We start from the raw sequence: 26,324 nt of genomic DNA on the forward strand, positions 1-26,324 counted from the left end.
AGTTGACCCCAGCTAAGACTTGAATTTTCAGCCATCTAGCACATGTTGAGGAAAGGGACATTTTCTTCTACTTCAACACTTATGATTTACTAAAAAGTCCATGCTTGCAACTCCAGACTTCCACTAAGCATATCAGCCTTCTTTGGCCTGTCACGTGTTCTGAATTCTCTCCCCTCACTAGACTCTAAGATGCTCCTGGGTTAGAGACCTTGTTTGTTTTATTATAGTTACATCTTCATGCCTTGTTCTTGGGAGAGTGGTGGACGCTCACTCAAGTTGTGTAGATTGAATATACGAATAAATATTTATAAAGAACATCCACATCCCGTAGTGAATTCAATCCAACTCTAGTAGAGAGGAGAGGAAAGGGAAACAGAGAAGAAATGTTCCCATCATGCCGAGGTACACACAGACTCTCCTCAGTACAAGATCTTCCCCAGCTACACAAACCCCCTCCATTCCCGGACACACAGACATGTACATATTCAGTTGTGACTATTTTTCAGTTTGTGAAGAAATATGGAAACATTTTTAGCATGCAGCTTGGTGACTTGCCCGTAGTTGTCGTAACTGGATTGCCCTTGATCAAAGAAGTCCTTGTCGACCAGAACCAAATCTTTGTGAACCGCCCTGTGACTCCTGTCCGAAGACGTATCTTCAAGAGCAGTGGTAAGTTTCTTAACCAATGTAAGATGGCTGTGTTTGATATTTTATGATCTGTTAAAGATGCCTCTGTGACTGTAATTCTCCAACACTCTCATGGAGCAGGCCCATTATAAAATTTCGGAAGTTAAAGAAAGCTGGATGCTGGATGCCCACAATTCCCTACTGAAGGCACCTCTTAGAGAACCTGGCAGGTTCTGTCAGGGATTTAGAAGAAGCTGTGTCTCCTGCATGAACTCACTCTGGAAACACTGATGAACAAGTAATTGCATTACTCAGTGATGGCAGAGAAAGAGGCAATGCATTTTCGTTCTCTCTTTCTGCTTCCTGCTCCAATCTCTTCCCCTAGGCAAATCGATGCAGATCTGCTTCCTTCTGCTGCTTATGTAAGTCCCTCTTCTTGCCTCTAGTTCAGTGCTTTCTTGTTAGTTACGGCATCTTAAGCCTTCCATTCTGTGTTAGAACACTTTGGCAAGAATACTTAAAATTGTCATTAATAGATATAAACACTACTGTATGTTGGCTAACTGAACATAATAAATGAGTGAATGAATGAATGAATAAAATCTCTGTAAACCCCCCAAAAATAAAAAATAAGTTAAATTTTTATTCAGTTTCTTTATTGGCTATATATATTCAAGTTTTTGTGTTAATTCTTAAGTTACTTTTAGTAATTATTTCTTAGAAAATTCATTTTAAAAAATAATAAATGCAAAACATTTAAAAATCTAAATGGATAACTCAAATCTATTACTCTACCAAAGCACCATTTCTTTCAGGTGCTTCCCAATTCCTTTATGATATAGTTAATCTTCCAACACTACCAGGCACTACCTACAGGCACTACCAACACAACAGTGAGTAGTGCAGATAAAATCTGTGTCCTTAGGTAACTTACATTCTATTCAGAAAGACCGCTTCAATTAGCTCTCATAACTTAAAGCATCAGTCTTATTAAGATATGTACGGGATGCATTTATTAGGGGCATCTAACCTAGTCCTTGGATTCAAGGAAAGCTAATGTAGATAAATGACAATCAAGTTAACAAAATGAAGAGGCATTCGGGCATATAGACTAGAATAGAAAAAGCTCTTGAGGTGGGAAGAACAGTGAACTTGAGGAAGTAAAAAGTGGCCAGTGTGGCAAGTGCAGGGATTAAATGGAGATAACGGAAGGAAGATGGACCTCTTGAACTTGACCAGGAATTGTTCACACAAGTTCTTGTTAAGTGTGTTGGGTTTTATGCTAATAACAATGGAAACTCTTGAATGGTTTTAAGTAGGTGAAGGAATCACCATATTTACATCGTACATTTTAAAATCTTATGTAGTTTGCCCTGTAGAAAATGGCATACAGGGAGCGAGAGACTATGGTAGCATTCTAGGTTAGAAAAGGTTGCAGTGTAGACTAGGGAGATGGCAATAAATGACAATAGAGTAGATTAGACTAGGTTAGTAGCAGTGAAGATTCACGAATTTAAGCTATCCAGGTGGGTAAATCCAATAAGATATGATGACCTAAATAGAGGGAGATGGAAAGCTGAATGAGGTGAGGTAGACGCCAAGTGGGTAGATAATGGACAGGAGGAATATTTGGAGTAGGACAGATGTTTAGCTTGGGTGTGGAGTTGCATGGAGAACATCATGAATCCAATCATGGATATGCTGAGTTTGAAAGGCTTTTACGTAGACAAAGCCAGGCAAACAGTGGTGTATGTGTCTAGAGCTCAGGGACAGAAATAAATGTTCACTATCAATAGATGCTATTTAAAAATTTAGGAGTTGATGAAATTTCCCAGTTCTGGGGTTTTGGGGAAGAAGAGAAGAGGCTTTATAGCTTATCTTGAAGAACTCCATCATTTCAAAATTTGATAGAAAAGGATGAGCTAGCAATAGATATGGAAAGGAGGAAAATCTGGAGGGTGTGCTGTCCTGAGCACCATTGGAAGGGAGGGCTTCAGGAGAAAAGTCCCTCATACTACTGAAAGGTCAAGAAAGATAAGGTTGAAAAGTTTCCCTAGATTTGACAAAGATGGCTATCTCCTGAAGATTGTGGAGGCCAAAGTCAGGCACTCAGAGGAGTTGGAGTATGCTCTGGAGGTGAAGAAAAGAAAGGAGGGTGGCCTTATCTGTGTTGTAAAACAAATGAATTTTTGAACATAACAAGATTTTTTTTTCCTTTACCTTTCCATGTGCTATACTTTCTGCTTTCTTGAGTCATTCCTTATCTTTTAAGGTCTAGTTTAGATAAGACTTTCTTGGAAAGCCTTGCCTCCTTATGAGTGTGTATTTTATCTTATCCATGAGTGCATTCTTAGTATGTAGCATAAAACAAATATTTCAGTATACTTATGTGACCAGTAATCAAAGCATGGGCTTTGGCATCCAGCAGACCTGAATTTGAATGCCTCTTCAGCTGCTTACTGTGGCCCTGCAAAGTAAGGGTTATACCCATCTCATAGAGTTTCTGTAAGTGCTAAATTACATAATGCAGTAAAAACACTCAGGTCTCTGTACTACCAGCAATGAGGCTAGCCACTATATCCACTACTTTGGGATTATTTCCCTGAATAGTTTTCAAGTGGCTTAATGCCCTTCTTCTTCCCACCAATACATATTCCCATACTATTTGCCATATATTTACATAATAGAATATCATAATGTTGGCTTTTTTTTTTTTCCAGGATTGATCATGTCCAATGGCCAAACATGGAAGGAGCAAAGAAGGTTTACCCTGGCGACCCTAAGAAACTTTGGTCTAGGAAGAAAGAGCTTAGAGGAACGCATTCAGGAGGAAGCCCATCACCTCATCCAGGCAATAGAAGAAGAGAATGGTGAGTTGTTTTCTAGGACAGATGCAGGAGATTGTGACTCATTCATTCACTCACCGAACAGATACTTACTAAGTGCCTGAGTACCTATCTTGTGCACAGCACCATGCCAGGCACTGAGAATATTACAGCGAACAACCAACCACGAACCTGCCTTCATGGAGCTCTAGGGTTACGCACAAGAAGACTGGTACTAAACACATTACTGATTTTAAACGCTGGTCGTTAGTATGATTTCCCAGGTATTGACCGAGTCCTCGCTGTATGTCAGAGCCTCACAGGCAGGTCTATACTCAGTATGTTAAATGTCATGAAGAGCAGACTCTCAGTAGAAAACAGAAACAAGCAAATCAAAGGATTCATCTCTCCTTCCACCTCCAGGACAGCCTTTCAACCCTCACTTCAAGATGAACAATGCAGTTTCCAATATTATTTGCTCGATCACCTTTGGGAAGCGCTTTGAGTATGAGGATGAACAGTTTCAGGAATTGCTGAAGTTGCTGGATGAGGTCACGTGTCTGGAGGCATCCATGAGATGCCAGGTAAGGGGTTCTCTTTCTGCATCTTGGACAAGAATACCGGAGCTGATGTCAGACACAGATGGGTTCCTACTAAATATCATCTTTTTGTTTAAGCTAAAGTTATCACCTTTTATAATTGACTTCAACTCAAACTTATTTGAAGTCAATCTGTTGACTTTAGTGTTTTTTGATATTATTTTTGGATATTTACTACATACAAAGAACATTTCTAACATGCATGCAAAGAATAAAATTTCCACGTTATATACCTATACATCCACGTCATTTTATCTAAAAGCACGATATTGCCACTGCCTTTGGGTCCCGCCTCTCCATGTCCCTCCCTCACCCAGCCACTCTGCTGGCCCCAGAAGTACTCTTCTGTGCTCGGCTTCTCCCTGGGCAGATTGTTTGCAGATTATCTGTGTCAGTTGCTCTTTTCTTTTTAAAATTCTGAACAGTATTTCATGTTATGAATATGCCACTGTTTGTTGCTCTATTCTCTATTGATGAACATTTGGGTTGTTTCCAGTTTGGGGATGTTATGAATAGCTACCGTGAACATTCTTGTACACTTGTTCATGTGGACATGCCCACTCATTTCTCTTGAATTTATACCTGGACATAAAAGATGCCTAAAGTTTTTCAAAAGCAGTTACACTACTTACCTGCCCATCCACACTTGACATTATCAATCTTCTCATTCCATAGGGTATAGACCTTTGGGGTTCAAACATCACCCTTTCCTTGGTGGACCCTGCTCTCCATTTTGTCCCTCTGGGTCTGTGAGTCTGTCAGAAACTGCTCAGCTTCTTGGTCTCTCAACCACTTTCCCGGATTTGGAAGATACTTCTATGGGAAAAGTGGCCCTGTTAAGGCCACCTCTCTAGTATCTAAAAGTGGGTTTATTTTTATTTATTCCTGACAAGCATCTTTGCCTGGAGCTTTATGGACCCATCGCATCAAAACCAATAAAGCATGATTCCTGACATGCTTTAGCATGATTCCTGACACATTTGAAGTATGCAATGAATGTGAACTATTATTATTGTCAAAGCTATTTTGAATTCCTTGTTCTCATCTCTAATCTCAGCAGTCCCAGTTCAATAATTCCATGTTCTCCAGTCCTATTAAGACAGAAAGTCATAAGAGTTCAATGGGTACCCAGCTAATGTTCCCCAAGGAAACGTAATTCCTGAGAGGGTAAGAAGGGGCAGTAGGGTAAGGTTATTAAGTATTTCTTGGACTCTCAAAATAGGCCAGGCATCTTGATGGACAAATATATACTTTATCTCAGTTAATTTAAAAAAAAAAGAAAAAAACCCTTTAAAGATGAAATGAAGCATCATGGTATATACAAGCAGATATGGGAGTGTGTAAGCAAATCCAGATAGTGGTCCACTGGTTTTGTGCTAGGTGCTATATGGATCTCATGTCATCCAGCCACCAGAATAATCCCAGGGCCCCACTGGCAGCTATTTAAACTAAGGAGCAACAAATCGTATCATCATCATCATCATCACCACCACCACCACCAAAATATTATAGTTAAAAAGCAGCAGAGCTAATGGACCCATATCTGTCTCATTTTAAGTCTAGGTGACTTTCCATTTTGTCATGCTCCTTCCTACCAGATATTATTAGAGAAAATATTTTTAAAAGTGCTTTCTTTCAGTAAAATGTCTTACCTACGTGGAGCTTATGTCATAGCAGGGCAGACAAATACGTATACATGAAACACATATGTGTATCTTACACACACACATATATTAGTGATAATTACCACAAAGGAGAATGAAACAGGATAAGGGAATGGAGAGAGGGTGGCAGGGGTGCTTATAGGATTATCAGCTTTTAAGACCCCTCCAAGGTGGTGATATTTGGAGCAGCACTTCAATGAAATGAGGGGCTGGAGATTACAGATTTCAGAGGAAGAGCGTTCTAGCTGGAAGGAATAGCAAATGCAAAGGCCCAAACAAGAACATCCTTGATGTCATCATAGAGGCCAGTGGTGCTGCGCTGGAGTGAGTAAGAGAGAGTAAGATGGCAGGGGGTGATAGCAAAGGGGGTGACGGTTGTGTGTGTGTGTGGGCAAGGAGGGGTTGCAGAGCTTATGTCAGGAGAATGATGTAGAGTCATGGAAAGTCACTTGAGGATTGAGATCCAAGAAGTAAAATGATCTGATTAAACTATTAAATGATGCCTCTGGCAGCTCTGTGACAAACAGACTGGGAGTGGGTTAAGAATGGTATCAGTGAAGCTGATGGAGGCGGTCACAGCACCCACGTAAGAAATGTTGGTGATTTGTACTAGGGGACAATATGGCTGGGGCAGTGAGATGTGGATACGCTTTGGATGGAGTGCTGAAATGCTTTGCCAGCAGGTGAGAAGAGAATGAGAGAGAAGAGTTAAGGTGACCCAAGTTTTAAGAGCAAATAAATGAAAGATAGAGATTATTGATTATTTTGTCTTGAAATATGGGCATCAGATTGTCTCTATGTGTGTTTTGTTTTTCTCAATTAGCTCTACAATCTCTTTCCATGGATTATGAAATTTCTTCCTGGACCTCATCAAACACTCTTTAGCAACTGGGAGAAACTGAAATTATTCGTTGCTCATATGACTGAAACCCACAGGAGAGACTGGAATCCTGCTGAACCAAGAGATTTTATTGATGCTTACCTCAAGGAAATAGAAAAGGTGAGGGAACCAAACTTGTTTCTTTGTTCTTAAAGAGCAAATGGGGGTATACTAGTCTCCCACAAATGGGGGTATACTAGTCTCCCATTGCTGCTGTTAACAAGTTACCACAAACCTGGGGTTTCCAAACAACACAGATCTATTCTCTTCCAGTTCTGGAGGTCAAAAATTTGGAAGCAGTTTCACTGGGCTAGAATCAAGGTGTTGGCAGGGCTGGTTCCTTCCGGGGGCTCTAAGAAAGAATCTGTTTCCTTGACTTTCCCTTCTAGAGACTGCCTTGATTTACGGCCACTTTATCTATCTTCAGAGCCGGTATGTAGCCTCTTCTCTGTTATCATTCTTACCTCTTCTCTTTATGACCCCCTTGCCTCCCTCTTATACTATTGTAATTACATTGAATTATCAATAATAATCTTTCCACATCAAGAATCTTAACTTATAGGGCACCTGGGTGGCTCAATGGGTTAAGCCTCTGCCTTCAGCTCAGGTCATGATCTCAGGGTCCTGGGATCGAGCCCCACATCGGACTCTCCGCTCAGCGGGAAGCCTGCTTCTCCCTCTCTCTCTGCCTGCCTCTCTGCCTACTTGTGATCTCTCTCTCTCTGTCAAATGAATAAATAAAATCTTTAAAAAAAAAATCTTAATTGTAACCACAAAGTCCCTTTTGCCATATAAGGTAACATCTACAGGTTTCAGAGATTAGGATATGGACACCTCTGTGGGTCATTACTTAATTTACCACAGGGCAGTCAAAATAGAGGCAGCCTTTCATAGAGTGTAGGAGCAGCATTAACTCAGGATTGACAAGGTAAGTAGAAATAAAGATAGCGGTTGAACGATATTTGGCTTGAGGCCTTGGGGATGCCCAAATACTGCCTGTTCATCTTCTGTTTTCCACACTTTGCCCATATCTGAAGGAGCTATATATAAAAGGAAAACTAATAAATAAGCTTCAAAGGACTCTTTCATTTTTAGCTGGACCTGTGCCCAGTTAACTGCCCCTTCCCTTAGCCCCCAGCGCAGAACACAAGAAGAGCTAAGCTGGATGCCAGAATTCAAGCTCAGGGCCTGGGTGGGACTTTTGCCTTCCTCCCGGATCTTCCTACCACCCACTTTCCAATATTATAGGAAGGACGCAGGGAAAAGCCACATTGGATGGACTGCCTTTAGCACAGTAACCCCTGTGGTCAACGAACATCCAGGCATCAGTGTCGTAATCTTTCACTCATTAGCTTAGTTGAGCCTCCTCTTGGGGTTGATAGTTTAGTGGATTTCTATCCACCTCCTCTTTTATTTCACCATATTGGATAACAGTAGAAGCACTGATCTCTCCACCGAGGAGGAAACTTTCCTTTCTAAATGTTGTACAGGTACGGGGCCACACATTGAGAGGATTGTTGACAAATTGAAGCTTCCAGGGGAAGGTGACAAAGATGATGGAGGGCTGTGAGGTTGATGGAATCAACTTTCTTGGTTTCACCTAGAAAGGAAGAGATTAACAGGGAAATATGAGAATTGTTTTACATAAGAGGAATTCAATTTATTATTCCTGGTATCAGTACAAGCATGTGTTGAGTATTTGTTTCGTGCTCTTTATATCTCATGTAATTCATAATGCCATCTTAAAGGGCATGTGTATTTCATTTCTCTTTTTTGAAACAGGAAACTGAGGTGCAGAGAGATTAAATGACTTGCCCCAGGGTCATGCAGATAGTTCACAACGATATAGCTAATATTGGAATCCAGGCCTGTCTTTCTATTAAACTGTTTCTCTTTCCACTGTACTAATAGATTCTCCCAAATTATAGGCATAAACAAAAAAGTTGTCTTGATTTTCATCCACCAAAGCCAACAAAAGCTTCCAGCACTTGGGGCAGGAGGATGCTAGTGATATTGTGTAATAAGCCTCTACCTCTTGAGCTGGCCAAGAGGGATCTTTCCTTCCATGTTTTCACCCTAGGGTGAAGCCCCTGTGTATTGTAGCAACCAAGAACCAACTGGAAAAACCAATAAACATTGTGCTTTCTAGAATAGAGACAATGCTACATCAAGTTTCCATGAAGAAAACCTCATCTATAGCACCCTGGACCTCTTCTTTGCTGGAACCGAGACAACTTCAACAACACTGCGCTGGGGTCTGCTTTACTTGGCCCTCAACCCAGAAATCCAAGGTGAGCATGTCAGTGAGTGCTCCTGGGCCAGGGCAGAATGGTACCTCCTGAAGCATACTGCCCCCTAGCTGGGGCTAGAAGATAGCATGGTAGAATGAAAAGCTAGGACAAAAGCCAGGTGATGTGGACTTGAAAAGGGTACCTTCTTCAGTTTTTCTGTTGGATTCAGATAGCAATATAACAGAGTCCCTGCCCTCAGGAAACTCAGAGTCTAGAGGGGAAGCAATGGAGTCAATTGACATTGTGAGTTCCAGGAAAAGACTGACATTCTTAACATGAAATCTGGTTACAGCCTTCCATCCTTGTAAGTAATGTCTTCCATTGCCCTGTGGATAATGTTCAAACTCCTTAGTCTGGCATATCACGCCCTCTGATGTGCCTCCTTCTGTCTGTCCAGCCTCAGCTCCACCCACCCTGCATGGTGGTCTCACTAAATTACATGGTGGTTTTTTGGGTTTTGTTTTGTTTTTTGTTTTGGTTTGGTTTTGGGGTTTTTTGGTTTGTTGTTGTTGTTGTCTTGCACTGTCCTTATTTATGCCTCTGCCATCATGACTGCTCTTCCCTTTACCACTTGTGTAGTTCCCCAGTTTCTCTATATGGTAAATCACCAGATGGCACTTGAAGAAATCTGATCAAATACAACCTCCTCTAAGATGTTCCCCCATGCTTGTGGGAAACTACTTCCTTTAAAGATGACTTTAGTATTATTAGGATTATTTTCCTCCTCTAGAGACGCCCTAATATGCCTCCACTGCTGTGCTGATTGTACACTATTCATACAGCTTCCCCAAAGACTGTTGTCCATTCAAAGCAGTGACGGTTGTAATCTTCTTCTTCTTCTTTTTTTTTTTTCCTCTAGGACCCAGAACAGTTTGAGCATATGAGAGATGGGATATTAGGATACAGTTTTTCAAACTGTGGGTAACAGTTTGTTAATGGGACATAAAATCAATTTAGTAGACCAAGACCAACATTTTTTCCTAAAATAAAAATAGAATAGAAAAGATCAGAGTACTTCCCATGTAGTAAGGATAAGTTTGTTCATGAAACTGTTTCTTTCCATAATTATACATAGAAGTGTGTTTTATATGTGTGTATATTTGTGTTTATGTGCCTTAAGTCATGATGTAAAATGCTTTTAGAACTATGAATTACAGTTTCTAAAAAGTTGAAAAGCTACCTTATTAGGATATAGATTAGGCTTCTGTAATAGGGTCTCTAAAATAACAATAGCTTAAAATGATGGATGTTTATACCCATCTTCATAGCAACTTTATTCACCACAACTAAAAGTCAGAAGCAACCCAAGTGTCCATCAATGGAAGAATGGATAAACAAAACTATTCAGTCTTAAACAGGAAGGAAATTCTGACACATGCTCTAACATGGATGAACAGGACATTATGCTAAGTTAAAGAATAAAGTCACACAGAATACAGAATAAAGAATACAGTCACAAAAAGACATACTGATAATTCCATTTACATAAGGTTTCTAGAGTAGCCAAATACACAGAAACAGAAAATAGAATGGTGGTTTCCAAGGGCTTTGGATAGGAGAAAATGAGAAGTTATTGTTTAATGGATGTACAGTTTCAGTTTTTCGAGAAAAATTCTGGAGGTTGGTTGCACAATGTGATTATGTGTGTGTGTGTGTGTGTGTGTGTGTGTGTGTGTGTGTAATCATTAAGCTGTATGCTTAAATATGGTTAATATGGTAAATTTTATGTCACATATGTTTTACCACAAGTTTAAAAATATTTTAAATGGCTGGTGAGAAAGAAATTAACTTTCTCTATTTCTCTCTAAAGTAAAAAAGCCTGAGCTGGCCTCTGCAGAGCCCTTTGGGTTCTAAGGTCTTCCCAACATGTTGCTCTGTTGTATCTAGAATGATGCCCTTGTTTGCACTCTCAAAGATGGCTCACCTCAAGGGCCGCCTTTCCTCGAAGAGGGAGGGAAGAAGGGAAGAAGGAAATGCATACCCTTCCTTTAAGGATATGTTTTAAGTATTAAACATCCTTTCTACATATAGTCTGTTGACCAGAACATAGTCACGTGGTCACACTTAGTCACAAGGGAATCTGGGAAATGTAGTCTATAGCTAGGCAACCAGGAGTCCCGCTAAAATCTCTACTATTGTAGAAAAAGAAAAAAGAGGAAAAAAGGTATTGGGGCACAGTTAGAATTTTCTTTGACTTGTTGGGTGCTCACCTAAATCAGTTCATGTAAATCTCAAGATCTCCTTAGGAGAAATGTAGATCATCCTCACTAAGAAGAGAAAACAGAGGCTCAAAGAGTTTAAGTAACTTGCAGCAGTAATGTTGCAGAGCAAGAGTTTGCAACCAGGTATATCTAAACCCAGGCCCACTTTTCACTCTGAAACACCTCCTGAGAAACCAGAGTCTATAGTGCCTGCTATAGTTTTAGCCTTTTTTCTTTCTTTTTTCTTTTCTTTCTTTTTTTAGCCATTTTGATCCTGATTATTCCATTCTTCAGCTTAGTCAGGCTTAAGGAAGGTTGTGGAATAATAGAATAATAGAACTTTCTTTTCCAGAAAAAGTCCAAGCTGAGATCGACAGGGTGATTGGCCGGTCTCAGCTGCCGAGCTTAGCCACTCGAGAGTCCATGCCCTACACCAATGCTGTCATCCACGAGGTGCAGAGAATGGCAAACATCATCCCCCTGAATGTGCCCAGGGAAGTGACAAGTGATACCACGCTTGCTGGATACTACCTGCCCAAGGTAACCAGGGACTCCCAGCCTCAGATCTTCAAGCCCATCTTTTTAAATGGTAGAAACTGTGACCCATACCCTTGTCCTAGGGAATCGCTTACATGCGAAGAGTGCTGTGTTACACCTGAGATAATACTGGCTTTTTTCCCTATGTGTGGTCTTTGGAACATTAATTCAACTAGACATTAACAGGTATTACAGAGGGGAAGGAGGATTCCATGGTCAAGTATGATTAGGCAAAGACCAGCTTTTCTTTGCTGTGGGATGTCTTAGTTTTTTGTTTTTTAACCATGGGATGTGCATTATGGATCTTTGTGCAGATACAGCAAGCGGCAATTCTCGGTAAGACTTTGTCGTGGGGCCCTTTGCTTTGCCAGGGTGGAGTTTCTCACAGCACTAGGGACCTGCCAGACCTGGAAAATTCTGCTTCATAATCATGGGGTTATAGAATATTGAAGAATGAAGGGACATTTGAGACTACCTGGGCCAATATCACATTCATGCTGGTGTTTCTAGCATGGTATCCCCCACAAGTATTTTTCCGGCTTTTATCTACAGCCCTGTGTGGGGCTGTGTCACAAGGGAAACCAATCCAGGCGGGTGTGATATTAATTATTTAGAAGGGAGAAAAGGGAACCGATGCTTATTAAGCAAGGAGTGTGTGTCCTGGGCTCTTGTATATTCTTTTAGAAGGTCTTAATCAGTCCTCGGAATAACTGTTACCTCCACTTAATAAATTTAGAAGTTGAGGCTCAGGAGTGGTTAAGCTAGTGTAAGAGCTCAACTACAAAGTGACAAGAGTAGAGTTCCAGAAGATCTGTTCCGTTTTCCAGGCGCGTCTTTTCTGTACTACACCATGTTCTCTCCATGGGAGCTGCTTTACTTGCCCTTTAAAAGAGTCTCTCTGCAGTTGTTTTTGGTTGGTCTCTGTTAAAATTCCTATCCTCACAAAGGAGATTCTTTTTTTTTTATTCTTTATTTAAATTTAGTTTAGTTAACATATACTATAATAGTAGTTTCAGGGGTCGCATTTAGCAATTGATCAGCTGCATAGCACACCCAGGGCTCATTACACATCAAGTGCCCTCCTTAATGTCCCTCACCCAGTTACCCCATTCCCTCACCCAGCCCCCCTCCAGCAACCCTGTTTGTTTCCTAGAGTTCACCATCTCTTATGGTTTGCCTCTCTCTTATTTTCATCTTACTTTATTTTTCCTTCCCTTCTCCTATGTTCATATGGTTTGTTTCTTGAACTCCACATGAGTGAAATCATATGATACTTTTCTCTGACTTATTTCACTTAGCATTACACCATCTATTTCCATCCACGTTGCTGCAAATGGCAAAATGCCATTCTTTTTGATGGCTAATATTCCATTGTTTATATATACCGCACCTTTATCCACTCATCTATTGACATCTGGGCTCTTTTCATATTTTGGGTATTGCGGACATTGTTGCTATAAACATTGGGGTGCATGTGCCCTTTCAAATCACTAGGTTTGTATCCTTTGGATAAACACCAGGTAGTACAATTGCTGGGTTGTAGGGTAGCTCTATTTTCAGCTTTTTGAGGAATTCTCATACTGTTTTCCAGAGTGGCTGCACCGGCTTGCATTCCCACCAACAGTGTAGGAGGGTTCCCCTTTCTCTGTATCCTCACCAACATCTGGTTTCCTGAGTTATTCATTTTAGCCATTCTCACTGGTGTCAGGTTGTATCTCATTGTGGTTTTGATCTGTATTTCCCTGATGCCGAGTGGTGTTAAACATTTTTTCATGTATCTGTTGGCCATTTGTATGTCTTTTTTGGAGAAAGGTCTGTTCAGGTCTTCTGTGCATCTCTTGATTGGATTATTTGTTCTTTGGCTGTTGAGTTTGATAAATTCTTTGTAGATTTTAGATACTAGCCCTTTATCTGCTAAGACATTTGCAAATATCTTCTCCCATTCCACAGGTTGCCTTTCAGTTTTGTTGACTGTTTTCTTTGCTGCACAAAGCTTTTTATCTTGGTAAAGTCCCCATAAAGCATTTTTGCTTTTGTTTCCCTCGCCTTTGGAGAAGTGTCTAGCAAGAAGCTGTTGCCGCCAAGGTCAAAAAGGTAACTGCCTATGTTCTCCTCTAGGATTTTGATGAATTCCTGTCTCACATTGAGGTCTTTCATCCATTTTGAGTTTATCTTTGTGTATGGTGTAAGAAAATGGTCCAGTTTCATTCCTGTACACGTGGCTGTCTAATTTTCCCAGCACATTTGTTGAAGACACTGTGCTTTTTCCATTGGATATTCTTTCCTGCTTTGTTGAAGATTAGTTGACCACAGAGTCATTGAGGGGCCATGTCTGGGTTCTTTATTCTGTTCCATTGATCTATGCATCTGTTTTCGTGCCAGTACCATGCTGTCTTGATGATGACAGCTTTGTAATAGACCTTGAAGGCTGGCAATGTGATGCCCTAAGCTTTGGTTTTCTTTTTCAATATTCCTCTGGCTATTTGGGGTCTTTTCTGGTTCCATGCAAATTTTAGGATTGTTTGTTCCAGCTCAGTGAAAAACACTGATGGCATTTTGATAGGTATTGCACTGAATCTGTAGATTGCTTTGGGTAGCATAGACATTTTAACAATATTTGTTCTTCTAATCCATGAGCGTGAATGTTTTTCCATTCCTTTATGTCCTCCATGATTTCTTTCATAAGTGTTCTATAGTTTTCAGAGTACAGATCCTTTACCTCTTTGGTTAGATTTGTTCCTAGCTAAGTTATGGTTTTTGGTGCAATTGCAAATGGGATCCTTAATTTCTCTTTCTTCTGTCTCATTGTTAGTGTATAGAAGTGCAACTGACGTCTATGCTTTGATTTTATATCCTGTGACTTTGCTGAATCCCCATTATCAGTTCTAGCAATTTTGGGGTGGAGTTGTTTGGGTTTTCTACATAGAGTTATCAAGTCATATGTGAAGAGTGAAAGTTTGACTTCTTCTTTGCTGATTTGGATGCATTTTCTTTCTTTTTGTTGTCTGGTACTGATGGTGGGACTTCCAGTACTATTTTTTTTTTTAAGATTTTATTTATTTATTTGACAGACAGAGATCACAAGTAGGCAGAGGCAGGGAGAGAGGGAGGAAGGAAAGCAGGCCCCCTGCCGAGCAGAGAGCCGGATACGGGCCTCGATCCCAGGACCCTGAGATCATGACCCGAGCTGAAGGCAGAGGCTTTAACCCACTGAGCCACCCAAGCGCCCCCAGTACTATTTTAAACAGTAGTAGTAAGAGTGGACATCCCTGCCATGTTCCTGATCTTGGAGAAAAAGCTCTCAGTTTCTCCCTCTTGAGGTTGATATTTGCTGTGGGTTTTTCGTATGTGGCTTTTATGATATTATGTTCCCTCTATCCCTACATGGCAGAGTTTTTATCAAGAAAGGATGCTGTACTTTGTCAAATTTTTTTTCCTGCCTCTATTGAGAGGATCAAATGGTTCTCGTTCTTTCCCTTATTAATATATTATATCACATTGATTGATTTGCCAATGTTGAACCAACCTTGCAGCCCAGGAATAAATCCCAATTGGTTGTGGTGAATAATCCTTTTAATGTACTGTTGCATCTAATACTAGCATCTTAGTGAGAATTTTTGCATCCATGTTCATCAGTGATATTGGTCTGTAGTTCTTTTTTATTGTTATCTTTGTCTGGTTTGGGTATCAAGGTAATGCTGGCCTCACAGAATGAGTTTGGAAGTTTTCCTCCTATTTCTTATCTTTTGAGACAGTTTCAGAAGAATAGGTATTAATTCTTCTTTAAATGTTTGGTAGAATTCCCCTGAGAAACCATCCAGTCCTTGATTCTTGTTTGTGGGGAGATTTTTGATTACTGATTCAATTTCCTCACAAAGGAAACTTTGTTCTCAAGCTGCCCACCAGTCTTAAGATCTCCGCCAACAGCTCGGCCCCCTGGTGTCCGCTCTGCACACTGCACAAACAGTTCCTTTTCTTTCTCAAGGTCTTGGTCGGCTTCTGTGGATCCATTCCAATTTGTCTAGGTCCCTCTGCGTGTGTCTTACCTGGGGACAGAACCAGAGGAGCTTACCCATTTCTATACCGATTCCTATAGCTGTTTCCATTCACTGTTTTCTTACTGATTGACATCTTGTGGGTGAAGGCTGAGGTCTAAATTATTTCACAGGTGCTGTTTGCATTTTTCTAGCAATTCGTTTAGCTCAACAGAGTCATTCTACCACTGATTTTTAATATCAGCTTTAATAAAGACCATGGGAACTGAGAAATCTCATTGACTGTATCTTATAGAGACTTGGAGCCATGGCTCTGACAGAAAGTAGACCTTGTACAAATCATGGCTCTATCTCCTTCCACTGCATGACTCTGGGCATGTCACTTCATGTCTCAGAGCTTTGATTGACTTATCTGTACAATTTTAAAACTACTCCAGAGGTGAAGATGAAATGAGTTCATTCATGTAGTGTTTAGAAAATGCTCAAAATAGCCATTATTTCTTTAGTAATTTAATAAATGTCCATTAAGCATCTAAAATGCCCCCGTCTAGGAAAACAACTCTGAATAAAGTAATCATGAAGGATATACTTACAAACCATGATAAATGCTCAGCTGGGAGAACTCGCTGGTTTCCATAAAGATACAGGCCAGCTGGAACCAGGAGGAGAGGGCTTCCAAAGGGAAGCGTTTGTGCTGAGGATTAAAGGATGATTGAGAGTTAGCTCAGTGATAAGAGTAGAGAAAAAAGGCATTCCAGGCAAGGTGAAGAGCTTGTAAGAGGCCCTGGAAGTGAGTAGGAACATAGCATTTTTGAGAAACTGAAAGCAGGCCTCTGTAGTGTGAGTGCAGGTAGGAGGAGAGCGGTCCAAACAGGGCTCGGCAGATGGGTCTCTCAGCTAAGGGTGGCGGGAAGCTACTGAAAGGTATTCAAGATGTGGGTGTTTGGATGAGCGTGACATCACTAAATCCTGTTCAAAGCTCACTCTGCTTTTAGAGTGTGGAGCAGATCAAAAGGGGAGAGGTGATGGGCATAGGTGGGTAGCTACTGCAGGGATATAGGCAAGGCACCTGGTATCCCAGGCTAAGAGGCAGCGGTGGGCATAGAATGGAGGTGACAGAATCAAGAGACATTTAAAGAAAAATGGAGCAGCCTCACTGAAGGATTGGATGAAGGCAGAAAGAGGGAAATGGAAGCAATATGGAGGACTCCCGGGTTTCTTGCTATGTACCAGGATGGATAGTGGTTCCTTTCACAGACGTACCTGATTCTATTATTCAACCTCCTATGGAATGTACCAGACCCTGGAGGGAAGAGAATGGGAGAAAATGAGATGAAGGAGATTTCTTTCACCTGGATAGAGCTGCCGCAGTTGTCATTTCCCTGAGCGGCTGGGTGATTTTCATGTGATGGTACTGACTAGCCAGCTGCTGTGTTATTCTCTGGTTGATGCAGATATGTCCCTGTAGGAAGATCCCTTCTGCAGTCAATAGAAGCTACACTTCCCTGGTCAAACGCCCTGCAAGCCCATGACTTTGAGCTGTCCCATCACAAAGAGCAGGGGCCAGGGTGGGTGGGCGAGGGACTGGGCTTGGAAGACAGTGACTTGGGGAGGGTGAGGGAGTCTGCGGGGTGTGGTGAGGTCAGCCCTTCGTGTGGGAGCCAGGGGACTGCTACTCTTCTGAGTAGGTGTGTTGTGTGGGTCAAGCCTTGCCTGAGTCTTTGCTGCCTTTTCCAGGGGACCATGATCCTGACCAATCTGACTGCACTGCACAGGGACCCAGCAGAATGGGCCACCCCCGACACATTCAATCCGGAGCATTTTCTGGAGAATGGACAGTTTAAGAAAAGGGAAACCTTTCTGCCTTTCTCAGTAGGTGAGTTGTAAACAAATAGGAGTGTCCGAATCCAGAGTCCCTCTCTTAGCCCTCCCCCTCCTCTTCTCCCTGCTACACACGTTACAGAGCCCACACGAATGGAATACATGATAGTCTGCTTATCATTAACTTAAAAATAAATATAAATTGGTTTTGTGGTCCACTATCATTTTGCTGATGACACTAAGGCTTCCAAGGGGAGGAACTGGAATTTGAACCCATGTGGTATGACCTAAAGCCCAAGGAGCACACTGCCCTGAGTATATCTGGATGGATTCTGATTAGATCTTCTTTGTCTTACTTCACCTCATTCTGTGTCATCTTTGCCCACATTGGACAAGTCCCTTCCTAATAGGAATTCTGCTATGTGATGTAGGAATATCTTCCAGTCTTCTGTCTACAGTAGCTTCAAATTTCGTATTTTAGTACCAAGTCCCAGCCGTATATTTCAAGGATTATAATTATTCTTGCCTCACTGGTGCTTCGCTATTGAGAATTTTATCATACCCTCTTAATTACAGACTTCATTTGCAAGCACATTATCTCACTTAATCTTTGCAGCAACCCAGTTATTAATAATTAGACAGGAAAGTGAGCTGTATTTCCATTCTTAATATGAGGAAATGAAGAATAAGGGAGTGGTTTCTTATCCAAGATCCTGTGCGCCAGGAATTGGCAGAACAGGGGCCTAAGACTCAAGGTTTTATACTCCTGGTCTACTGCTCTCTTCACCACAACTGGAATCTAACTCATCTTCCCACTTAAAGGCCCTTCCACTTTGATTCAGAATCCATCCCACAGCTATCAGTTAGCATACGCATGCATAACAGTCCGCAAACTCAGTGGCTTAAGACAATAAGTTATTAAAACAGTATTATTGCTTACAAGTCTATAGCTTAGCCAGGTAGCTCTGCTGGGTCTTAGCTGAGTTTGTGTGTGTGTTTGGGAGGTCAGCTGTCTGAACAGCTGATCTAGGATGACCGCAGGTGGAACAACAAAGCTTTCCACATTATCTCTCATTCTTTAGCAGCTAGCCTGGTTTGTTTACATGTTGGTGTTAAGATCCCGAGAGGGAGAATGGAAGCATAAAATGTCTCTTAAGACCCAGGCTGCGGACTGACATTCTGTCACTTCCACGGCATTCTGTTGGTCAGTGCAAGTCATAAAGTCAGTTCCAACTAAGGGAGTGGAAAATACTATAATTTTTGGTGGGAAAGGGTATGAAGTCACATTACAGATGATGTGAGTACGTGGAGAAGAGGGGAATTGGAGCCAGTTTGCAGTCAGTCTTATCCCTGTGATGGAGAAGAATGAAATTCAAAGAAGGCAAACAATTTGGGGATTCCCACAGGAGGTGTGACAAAATGCAGGTTAGCTGAACAGAAGAAACAGAAATCTAAAAAATCCAATGAGTTAAGAAAACGTCAGCACACTGTTTTTTCTTTCCCACCCCATTCCCATCTTTGGCACACAGTTGCTTTTCCTCCTTCTTGGTCTAGCACTTTCTGGAGACAGCGTCCCTGAAAGAATGAGATATGGACGGCCCCTTCTTTTTTCTTGGGAAAGATGACCATGGCGAAATTAGTACTTGTGCATAACCAGGGAATATTGTGAAGCTATTTTGGCAAATTCCTATTTTCTTTTCCTCACTGAAGTCCTTCCAGGTTGATCTGACATGGCAGCAGGCAGCTTCATGAAAGGCAAGAGTTTGGTTCCTTATTTTTCAAATAAGATCGTTTGGTCATAGAGGATGAGGTTAGGAAGAACTTTTCCCAAAACACCTAGGTCATCTCTCTCATTTTACCAGTGAAGTAATCGACCTTGTTAGTTGGTGATAGCCAGGTGGTGGGAGTACCAAGGAGATACCAGTTTCCTGTGATCCGGGAGAAGCTTCAAAAGCAAGCAGTCCTCATTTTCATGCTTTGAAAAGAAAATCCCTGCTTGTCATCTTCTTGGTATCGTTGCCCAGCTGGCCACATGAAACAATTCGAAGAGAGATTATTTCATGGATGTGACAAGTGGGAAAAATTTAGCTCTGTGGGATGAATTTGCTCACTACCCACAGCTGGTTACTACTGGTTTCTGACTATCTGGGTCTAGTTTTGTCATCATGAATGGATTCTTCTAGGAGAATCTTAGTATTCACAGGACAGCTGACTAGGTACCATTTTAACAAATATGCTCATCATGCTATGTGTGATGGGTAAAGAGACAAAGACAGAGGGAAGAGAGATGAATGAGACACATGCTGGTAGGAAACACAGACCCCAAACAATGTAATAGCAGCATAATTGTGCTGCACGTTTACATTTACTAAACACTTCTGCAGGTGTTACCTAATTTTATTTCCTCAACAGCCCCTTCTAGGCAAAGGACAAAATGGAGGCATGCATACATTAATGAGTTTTCAAGAGTATTTAATTACATGGGAAAATACAAAGTAGCACACGCAGCACAGAGAATTAACTACAGAGAATTATACCATTATAGTGTCCAGGGGGATCCCCACAAAGACAGTGAGGAAATATGTCAGAATGTTAACAAGGGCTCTTGTCTAGATTATGGGATTATAACCATCTTTTATTGTCTTCTTTATACCTTTCTTTTTCATGCATTTAAAAAAAAAGTCTGTGGTGAATATGTATTACTTAGGGAGAAAGTAAGTTATCATAAACACACATACAAAAGAGATGGCAGTAGTGAAACTGGGAGGTTGTTGCAAGGGGGAGAGGACAGTAGAAGCCTAGAGCGGTAGGTCAGAGCACAAGTGAGATGAGGTAGGGTCTGCACAGGGTGGCTGTGGTGGTGATGGATTGTATACAAGGGATACTGATCCAATAAGTAAACCTACTGGCAATAATGGGAGGAAGTTACAAATAGGGAAAGAGAAAAGATAGAATGAACTCTGGTGTTGAGTTGGAACCAGAGGTTATTGATATGAACTCAGATTTCTGATAGGTAGGTAGGCAGATATAGAAATAAATATAGATGTAAACATGGAGATATATATATATATATAAATATATACTCACAGTACATACATATAGGTTCCCAGCTCTAGCCGCTGATGTGCACTGAGAGCAGCACAACCCTGATATCAGCAAGCATGCCAAATGCCCAGATCTTGGTTTCTAGATATCATTATCCACTAAAAGGAACGTGGACTTCTAGAAAGTTGGCTGATTCTAGGGTTGGGGAAGGGAAAGGGGAGGATGAGCCTGAAACACACTGTGGTGCCCAAAAGTTAAGGAAATACCAGCTTGAATGGGCAGCTAATAGCCAAATCTGGAACACCTTGAGCATCAAAACAAATAACGATAACAAATTATAACCCTTTGAATAAAAATAGGAATCTCTGAACTCACATTGATATAAGTAAATGGGTGGAAAAATGGGTATGCGAGAAAGCATTTCCTTTAGTAGAATTCTAGCTAATAGATGTGGAAGGAATGATGGAATTTTAAAGCTCATGACTTGGCAACCATCAGAGTAATCAATAATTTAGCCAAGAAATAGCAATGGAAACTAGTGGATGAAAGGTCAGTGAGGAATGGCTCATTAACATAGTCTTAAAGTATTTACTAGTTACAAAGAGAAAGATAATCATTTTAAAGAGGAAAATTTGGTAGACACCACCTTAATCGAGAGATCAAAGTTAACACCACCAATAATGGGACAAATCAAAACTGTGTACCACTCAATAGGATGAAATGAGAACACAGCCTCACTTTGGTGTTACTCCTATTAGAAATGCATGACCTTACAACCTGAATCTAATCATGAGGAAACATGAGAGGCACTTACCAAGTAATCTGTTTGTTGTCTTCAAAAAAGCCAGTCATATAGACCTGGTGTGGATACACACACACACACACACACACACACACACACATGAATAGTATTCAGCCGTAAAAAAGAATGGACTCTTGCCATTTGCAAGAACATGGATGGCATTAGAGAGTATTATGCTAAGTGAAATAAGTTAGTCAGAGAAAGATAAAGACCATATGATTTCATTCATATGTGGAATTTAAGAAACAAATGAGGAAGGGGAAAAAAAGAAGCGAAAGAGACAAACCAAGAAACAGACTCAACTATAGAGAATTCATGGTTACCGGGGGGAGGGAGGTGGGGGGATGCCTGAAATAGGTGATGGGGATTAAGGAGCGACTTGTCATGATAAGCACTGAGCAATGTGTAGAACTGTTGAATCACTATACTGTACATCTGAAACTAATATAATACTGCACGGAATTAAAATGAAAAGCTCAGTAAGAAAAAAGAAACGTCAGACATGGCAGCTGAGTCGTCACTTGCATGACAGCCAAATGCAGCAGTTGATACTCAACTGGTCCTTTTCCAATAAAGGGCATTATTGGGACAACTAGCAAAATCTGATTGGGGATGTCGGGGGCAAAATGGTAGCAGTGTGTCAATGTTTGCCTGAATTGGTGGTTATACTGTAGTTATGTCGGAGAATGTCCTTCCTTTTAGGAAATACATACTAAAGATTTCATAGGTAATGTAGACAAGGCACTTTCAAATAAATAACTCAGAAGAAACAAGTTCTTTGTATTATTCTTGCAAGTTTGCTGTACTTTGAAAGTGTTTCAGAATAAAAGGCATGCTATGGAAAGTATCATAGTAAAGAACTGTAATATGCAGAAAGCCATCCAAAATGTTTTTATTGAAAGGTAGTCTTGTGATGGGCTTTAAGGAGGGCATGTATACCATGGACTACTGGGTGTTATTTGCAAACAATGAATCATGGAACACTCGATTAAAAACTAATGATGTACGGTATGGTAACATAATATAAAAAAAATAAAAAGTAAAGGTAGTCTTTTAAATTGTATTTTTCCATTTTTTGAGAATTAACCAGAGGAAGTTAATGCTAAGCTGTTTTACAGATAGAATGTTTATTATTATCTAGTTGATGTGTTAAGCTACTTTGTTTTTCAATACAAGTTATTAAATTCTTTGGTCTATTTGGATTCAGTGTGTAGCCCACACAACATATAAAATAAGGTTCCCATTTTTAGTGTGTGGGTTTTTTTGTTTTGTTTTGTTTTGTTTTGTTTAAGGAGTAGGGGACAGAGGGAGGGAGGGAGTATCTTAAGGAGGCTCCATACCCAGCATCTCATGACCCTGAGATCATGATCAGAGCTGAAATCAGGAGTCAGACACTTAACTGACTGAACCACCTAGGTGCCCCTAAAATAAGGTTCCCATTTTAAATACACACACACACACACGCTCCCCCTGATGCCCAAATGACATGGCTTAGAAGGCGCAAGGAGTTGAATTGGATCTCCCTCTGCCTCCAGTTCCTCCCTCACATAACGAGGAATGGGATGGTGCCAACTGTGGGCCAAGGGATTCATCAAGGAACCCCCGTTAAAGGCAAAATCCCCACTGGAGAAGGACTTCTATGTTTAAGGACTATTCAAGGAAAGAGCCTGAGAAAACTCCAATGTAGAGGGCCATCCATGGCCATGAGATCCGCAGTCATGAGGGAGGAAAACATGACATAAGGGAAAGACATCTTGCATTTTAGAAACCCTGCTCTGAAATTTATTGGCTTATACTTTTCTACAGTTTAAAGGAATGAAAAAAAATAATCAACACAGAGATTTTTTGTTTTGCTGTCTGCTAATGTTGTTTGCTGACTGATTTTTGAAAAGCCTTTCAGCTAACACTTCCACTTTCGAGGTCAACCCAGGCCTCCCTCCTCTTTAGTCCTACACCCTGTGCCTTCACCCTGTGGGGCAGCTGCCTGACACCTGAAAGCACTGGGAGTTTTCGAGTACAGACTTACACTTTGGCCTGGATGGTTGTCAGATTAAATGAGCCTCTGTATGTAAATCTCTGAGGCCTGCCAGCCCCTTCTTCTGCTTAGGTTTTATAAGAAGTGGAAGATGTCAGTCCCAGGTGGGCACCCATACCAGATGGAAAGATGACTTGTCTTACGCTTTTGCCTTTCAGGAAAGCGGGTATGCCTTGGAGAACAGCTGGCCAAGTCTGAGCTGTTTATTTTCTTCACCTCCCTTGTGCAAAAATTTACCTTCAGGGCCCCCAACGATGAGAAGCTGAGCTTGAAGTTCAGAACGGGCCTCACCATCTCCCCAGTCAACCACCGACTCTGTGCAGTCCCTCGGTCCTGATGTCTGAAGTCGTCGGGCAGGGAGAGGGGAAAGGAAAGCAAAAAGTGTGGTGTCCTTGAAGGCACTGGCACCTACTCAGAAGGGAGGTGATAAAATGGAACGTGACTCTAAGGGACAGTCATAGGAATTGAACTCAGAGGAAGCACAATCCAAATCCCAGCCTTGCTGTTTTCTCTGATGGAGCCTTGAGCAAATCTGTTATGTTGTGAATGATTTACCTTTTCATCCAGGAGATGAAAATCAGATAATGATTCCTCCTCTAAAGGAATGGACTTTGAGTGGTTTGGAAACCATACAGCTTATCAGAAAAATTAGAGCTGAAATCTGCCTTTTTCCTGCTTGCTTCTTTAGACATGGATTTGCTTCTAGCCTGTGGAGGTGGCTCAGGTCACAGTGGTGCCAAAAGTTTGACAAGAGTTAGAATTTGGACCCTGGGGCAGCCAGAGGCTGACCTCAAACGCTGTCACACTTGGTGGCACTACCCAAGCTTTATCTTGCTCCCACCCTAGAATGGCCCTCTGGGAAGTCAGCCAGGCAGCATATAAATACTCCCTATTTATATGCACGTTTCTATGAGGAAGCAGTTTCTGTGGTTTACTTGAGGGAATACTACACTGGCTTTGGAATCAGGACCAAGCAGAGTGTGACCACTACCAATTAAATGCAGGGAACATGTTTGGGAAACAATGTGGAATTTATCTTCCATCCTTAAGAGTATCTCTTTGCCTCAATTCCTCTATCAGGCATCTTTCCTCAAGGATTTAACTATGGGGTGGGTGTGAACTTTTCTGGCAAATAGATGGTCAGCTTTTGAATGGTTAAGTATTACCAGCCTAAACTCAACTGAGCCCTGGTACAGTATTTTATAGTAGGGAATCAGAAATGCCAGAATCCTGCTCAATCCTTCTGCATGTAGTTGCTGAGGGGAGACAATGGCCAGAAAATTGAAGGCCAGGTAACACTGATGGTCCGTGGAGTTTGACGTCAAACCCCAATACAAACAAACACAAAAACACCTGCCAAACTGGACCAAACCATATGGGAGGTCTTTTTCCCTAAGGTGGAGACCTTGTGTGCTTCTGCCTGCTCCTCTGGAACTCTGCTCCCACCATTTAAAGAAGCCCGTGTAACCCGACGGATGATGAGAAACACACAGTCCAGTCATTGCTGTTGCATCCGTAGCTGACAGCTGGCCGACCACCAGAGCTCTGCTGAGACCATCTGAGATGAGCTGGACCCAAGCATATCCAGCAGCTGAATGCAGACGCATGAGTGATCCCAGCTGAGACGAGAATTGCCCAGCCGAACCCAGCCTAAACTGCCACCCAGAGCTTTAGGAGTTAAGTGGTTATTGTTTTAACCCACTATGTTTTCAGATGCACTGTTACACAGCAGTAGCTAACTAATATATTCCTTGAGGGCAGGAGCAGTATCTGTCTTATTCAAGAATGGTGCCTGGAACATGATAGGACTCAAAAAATAGTGAATTAATAAAATAAGGCAGAATTATTATGGGCAGGTGCTAGATTGGACCTATCACTCCAAATCAGATCTCTGCCACTACCCCTCTGTCCTTTTCACCTCATTCCAACGACCTACTTCTCAGTCCTCATGCCAACTTCTGTTATAATCCTTCAGGAACAAGGTAGGAGGAGTGCAGGCTTGTTCTTACCTCACTGTGTCAGTTCCATTTCCCAGGTGGCTTTCTGGAATGGGGCCACCTATTCCTTTTCCCCATGCTTATTTCTTAAGAAGAGGCTGATGTCCCTGGATGGGTATTTTGTACTATCTGGGTCACACTGTGTTTTTGTGCATTCACCATGAGCTGTGTGTTCTGCTCTGAAAAGCTAAGAACTTTTCCCTGTGCTTTTGAAGCAGATAAGAAATTAAGCAAGAATAAAGGGTCGAATGCGAAGGGCCACTTTCAGGGGCTGGCGTGGAATCGTTGATGATGCCTGTTGCAACAGTCAGGGTCAGAACAGAGGTCTCTCTTAGTCCAAATATATCAAAGGTCCAAAGATATCACAGGGCTCTGAGGTACATAAAACAACATTAAAGATTCAAGGGGGTGGACTGCGGACCATGCCTAAATTCAGTTCAAGGTTTTACCATTTATTAACTTCTGCCCGTGAATTAAACAGGCTACTTTACTTTCTTCAACTTGTATCCTAATCTGTGAAATAGAATTAAATAATACCTACTTTGGTAAATTATGAAACTGATCAAAAGAGCCACTATCCCTCTCTGGGTTGCCTTTCCTTGTGGTACTCGGCCCCATGGGACAGTTATGGGTAATCGCCTCGATACATCCAAGAATGGCCATGTCAGTTGCTCAATAAAATAGCAAAAGTTCCACAAGTTCAACATGTTTCTTTTTTCTCTGCCACGATGCCAGCAATGTCCCGGATAAAGGTCTGTCAGCTTACATCCAGGTGACAAAGACATAATGCAGAGTCCCAACTGATTCATGATGGACATGCAATAAGACAAACCTATTTTGTGGTGAGCCACTAAGATTTTGGGATTTTGGGTTATGCAGCATAAGTTATCCTCAACTGTCTGATATATCAGCATTTTAATTGAGAGGACCATATATATTTGTGTTTGTAGTTACTGTAAATACCAAATATGTGTGTGGGTCTCTCTCTATATATACGTGTATATA

General features: G+C 41.4%; 1 protein-coding gene across 1 annotated transcript in view; it reads left to right on the top strand.

Annotated features, from left to right (window-relative positions):
* The window catches only part of CYP2J2 (cytochrome P450 family 2 subfamily J member 2), a 36,414-nt gene extending 10,391 nt beyond the window's left edge, over positions 1 to 26,023 (top strand). The window contains exons 2-9 of the mRNA XM_080803154.1: positions 507 to 669; positions 3,348 to 3,497; positions 3,876 to 4,036; positions 6,539 to 6,715; positions 8,745 to 8,886; positions 11,440 to 11,627; positions 17,357 to 17,495; positions 23,481 to 26,023. Coding sequence (XP_080659280.1) covers positions 507 to 669; positions 3,348 to 3,497; positions 3,876 to 4,036; positions 6,539 to 6,715; positions 8,745 to 8,886; positions 11,440 to 11,627; positions 17,357 to 17,495; positions 23,481 to 23,659 — 1,299 coding nt within the window. The 3' untranslated portion in view covers positions 23,660 to 26,023. The remainder of the gene's footprint in view (positions 1 to 506; positions 670 to 3,347; positions 3,498 to 3,875; positions 4,037 to 6,538; positions 6,716 to 8,744; positions 8,887 to 11,439; positions 11,628 to 17,356; positions 17,496 to 23,480) is intronic.
* The last annotated feature ends 301 nt before the right edge of the window (positions 26,024 to 26,324 follow it).

This window comes from Martes martes (assembly GCF_963455335.1).
Source record: "Martes martes genome assembly, chromosome: 4".
In the NCBI taxonomy this organism is placed as follows: Eukaryota; Metazoa; Chordata; class Mammalia; order Carnivora; family Mustelidae; genus Martes; species Martes martes.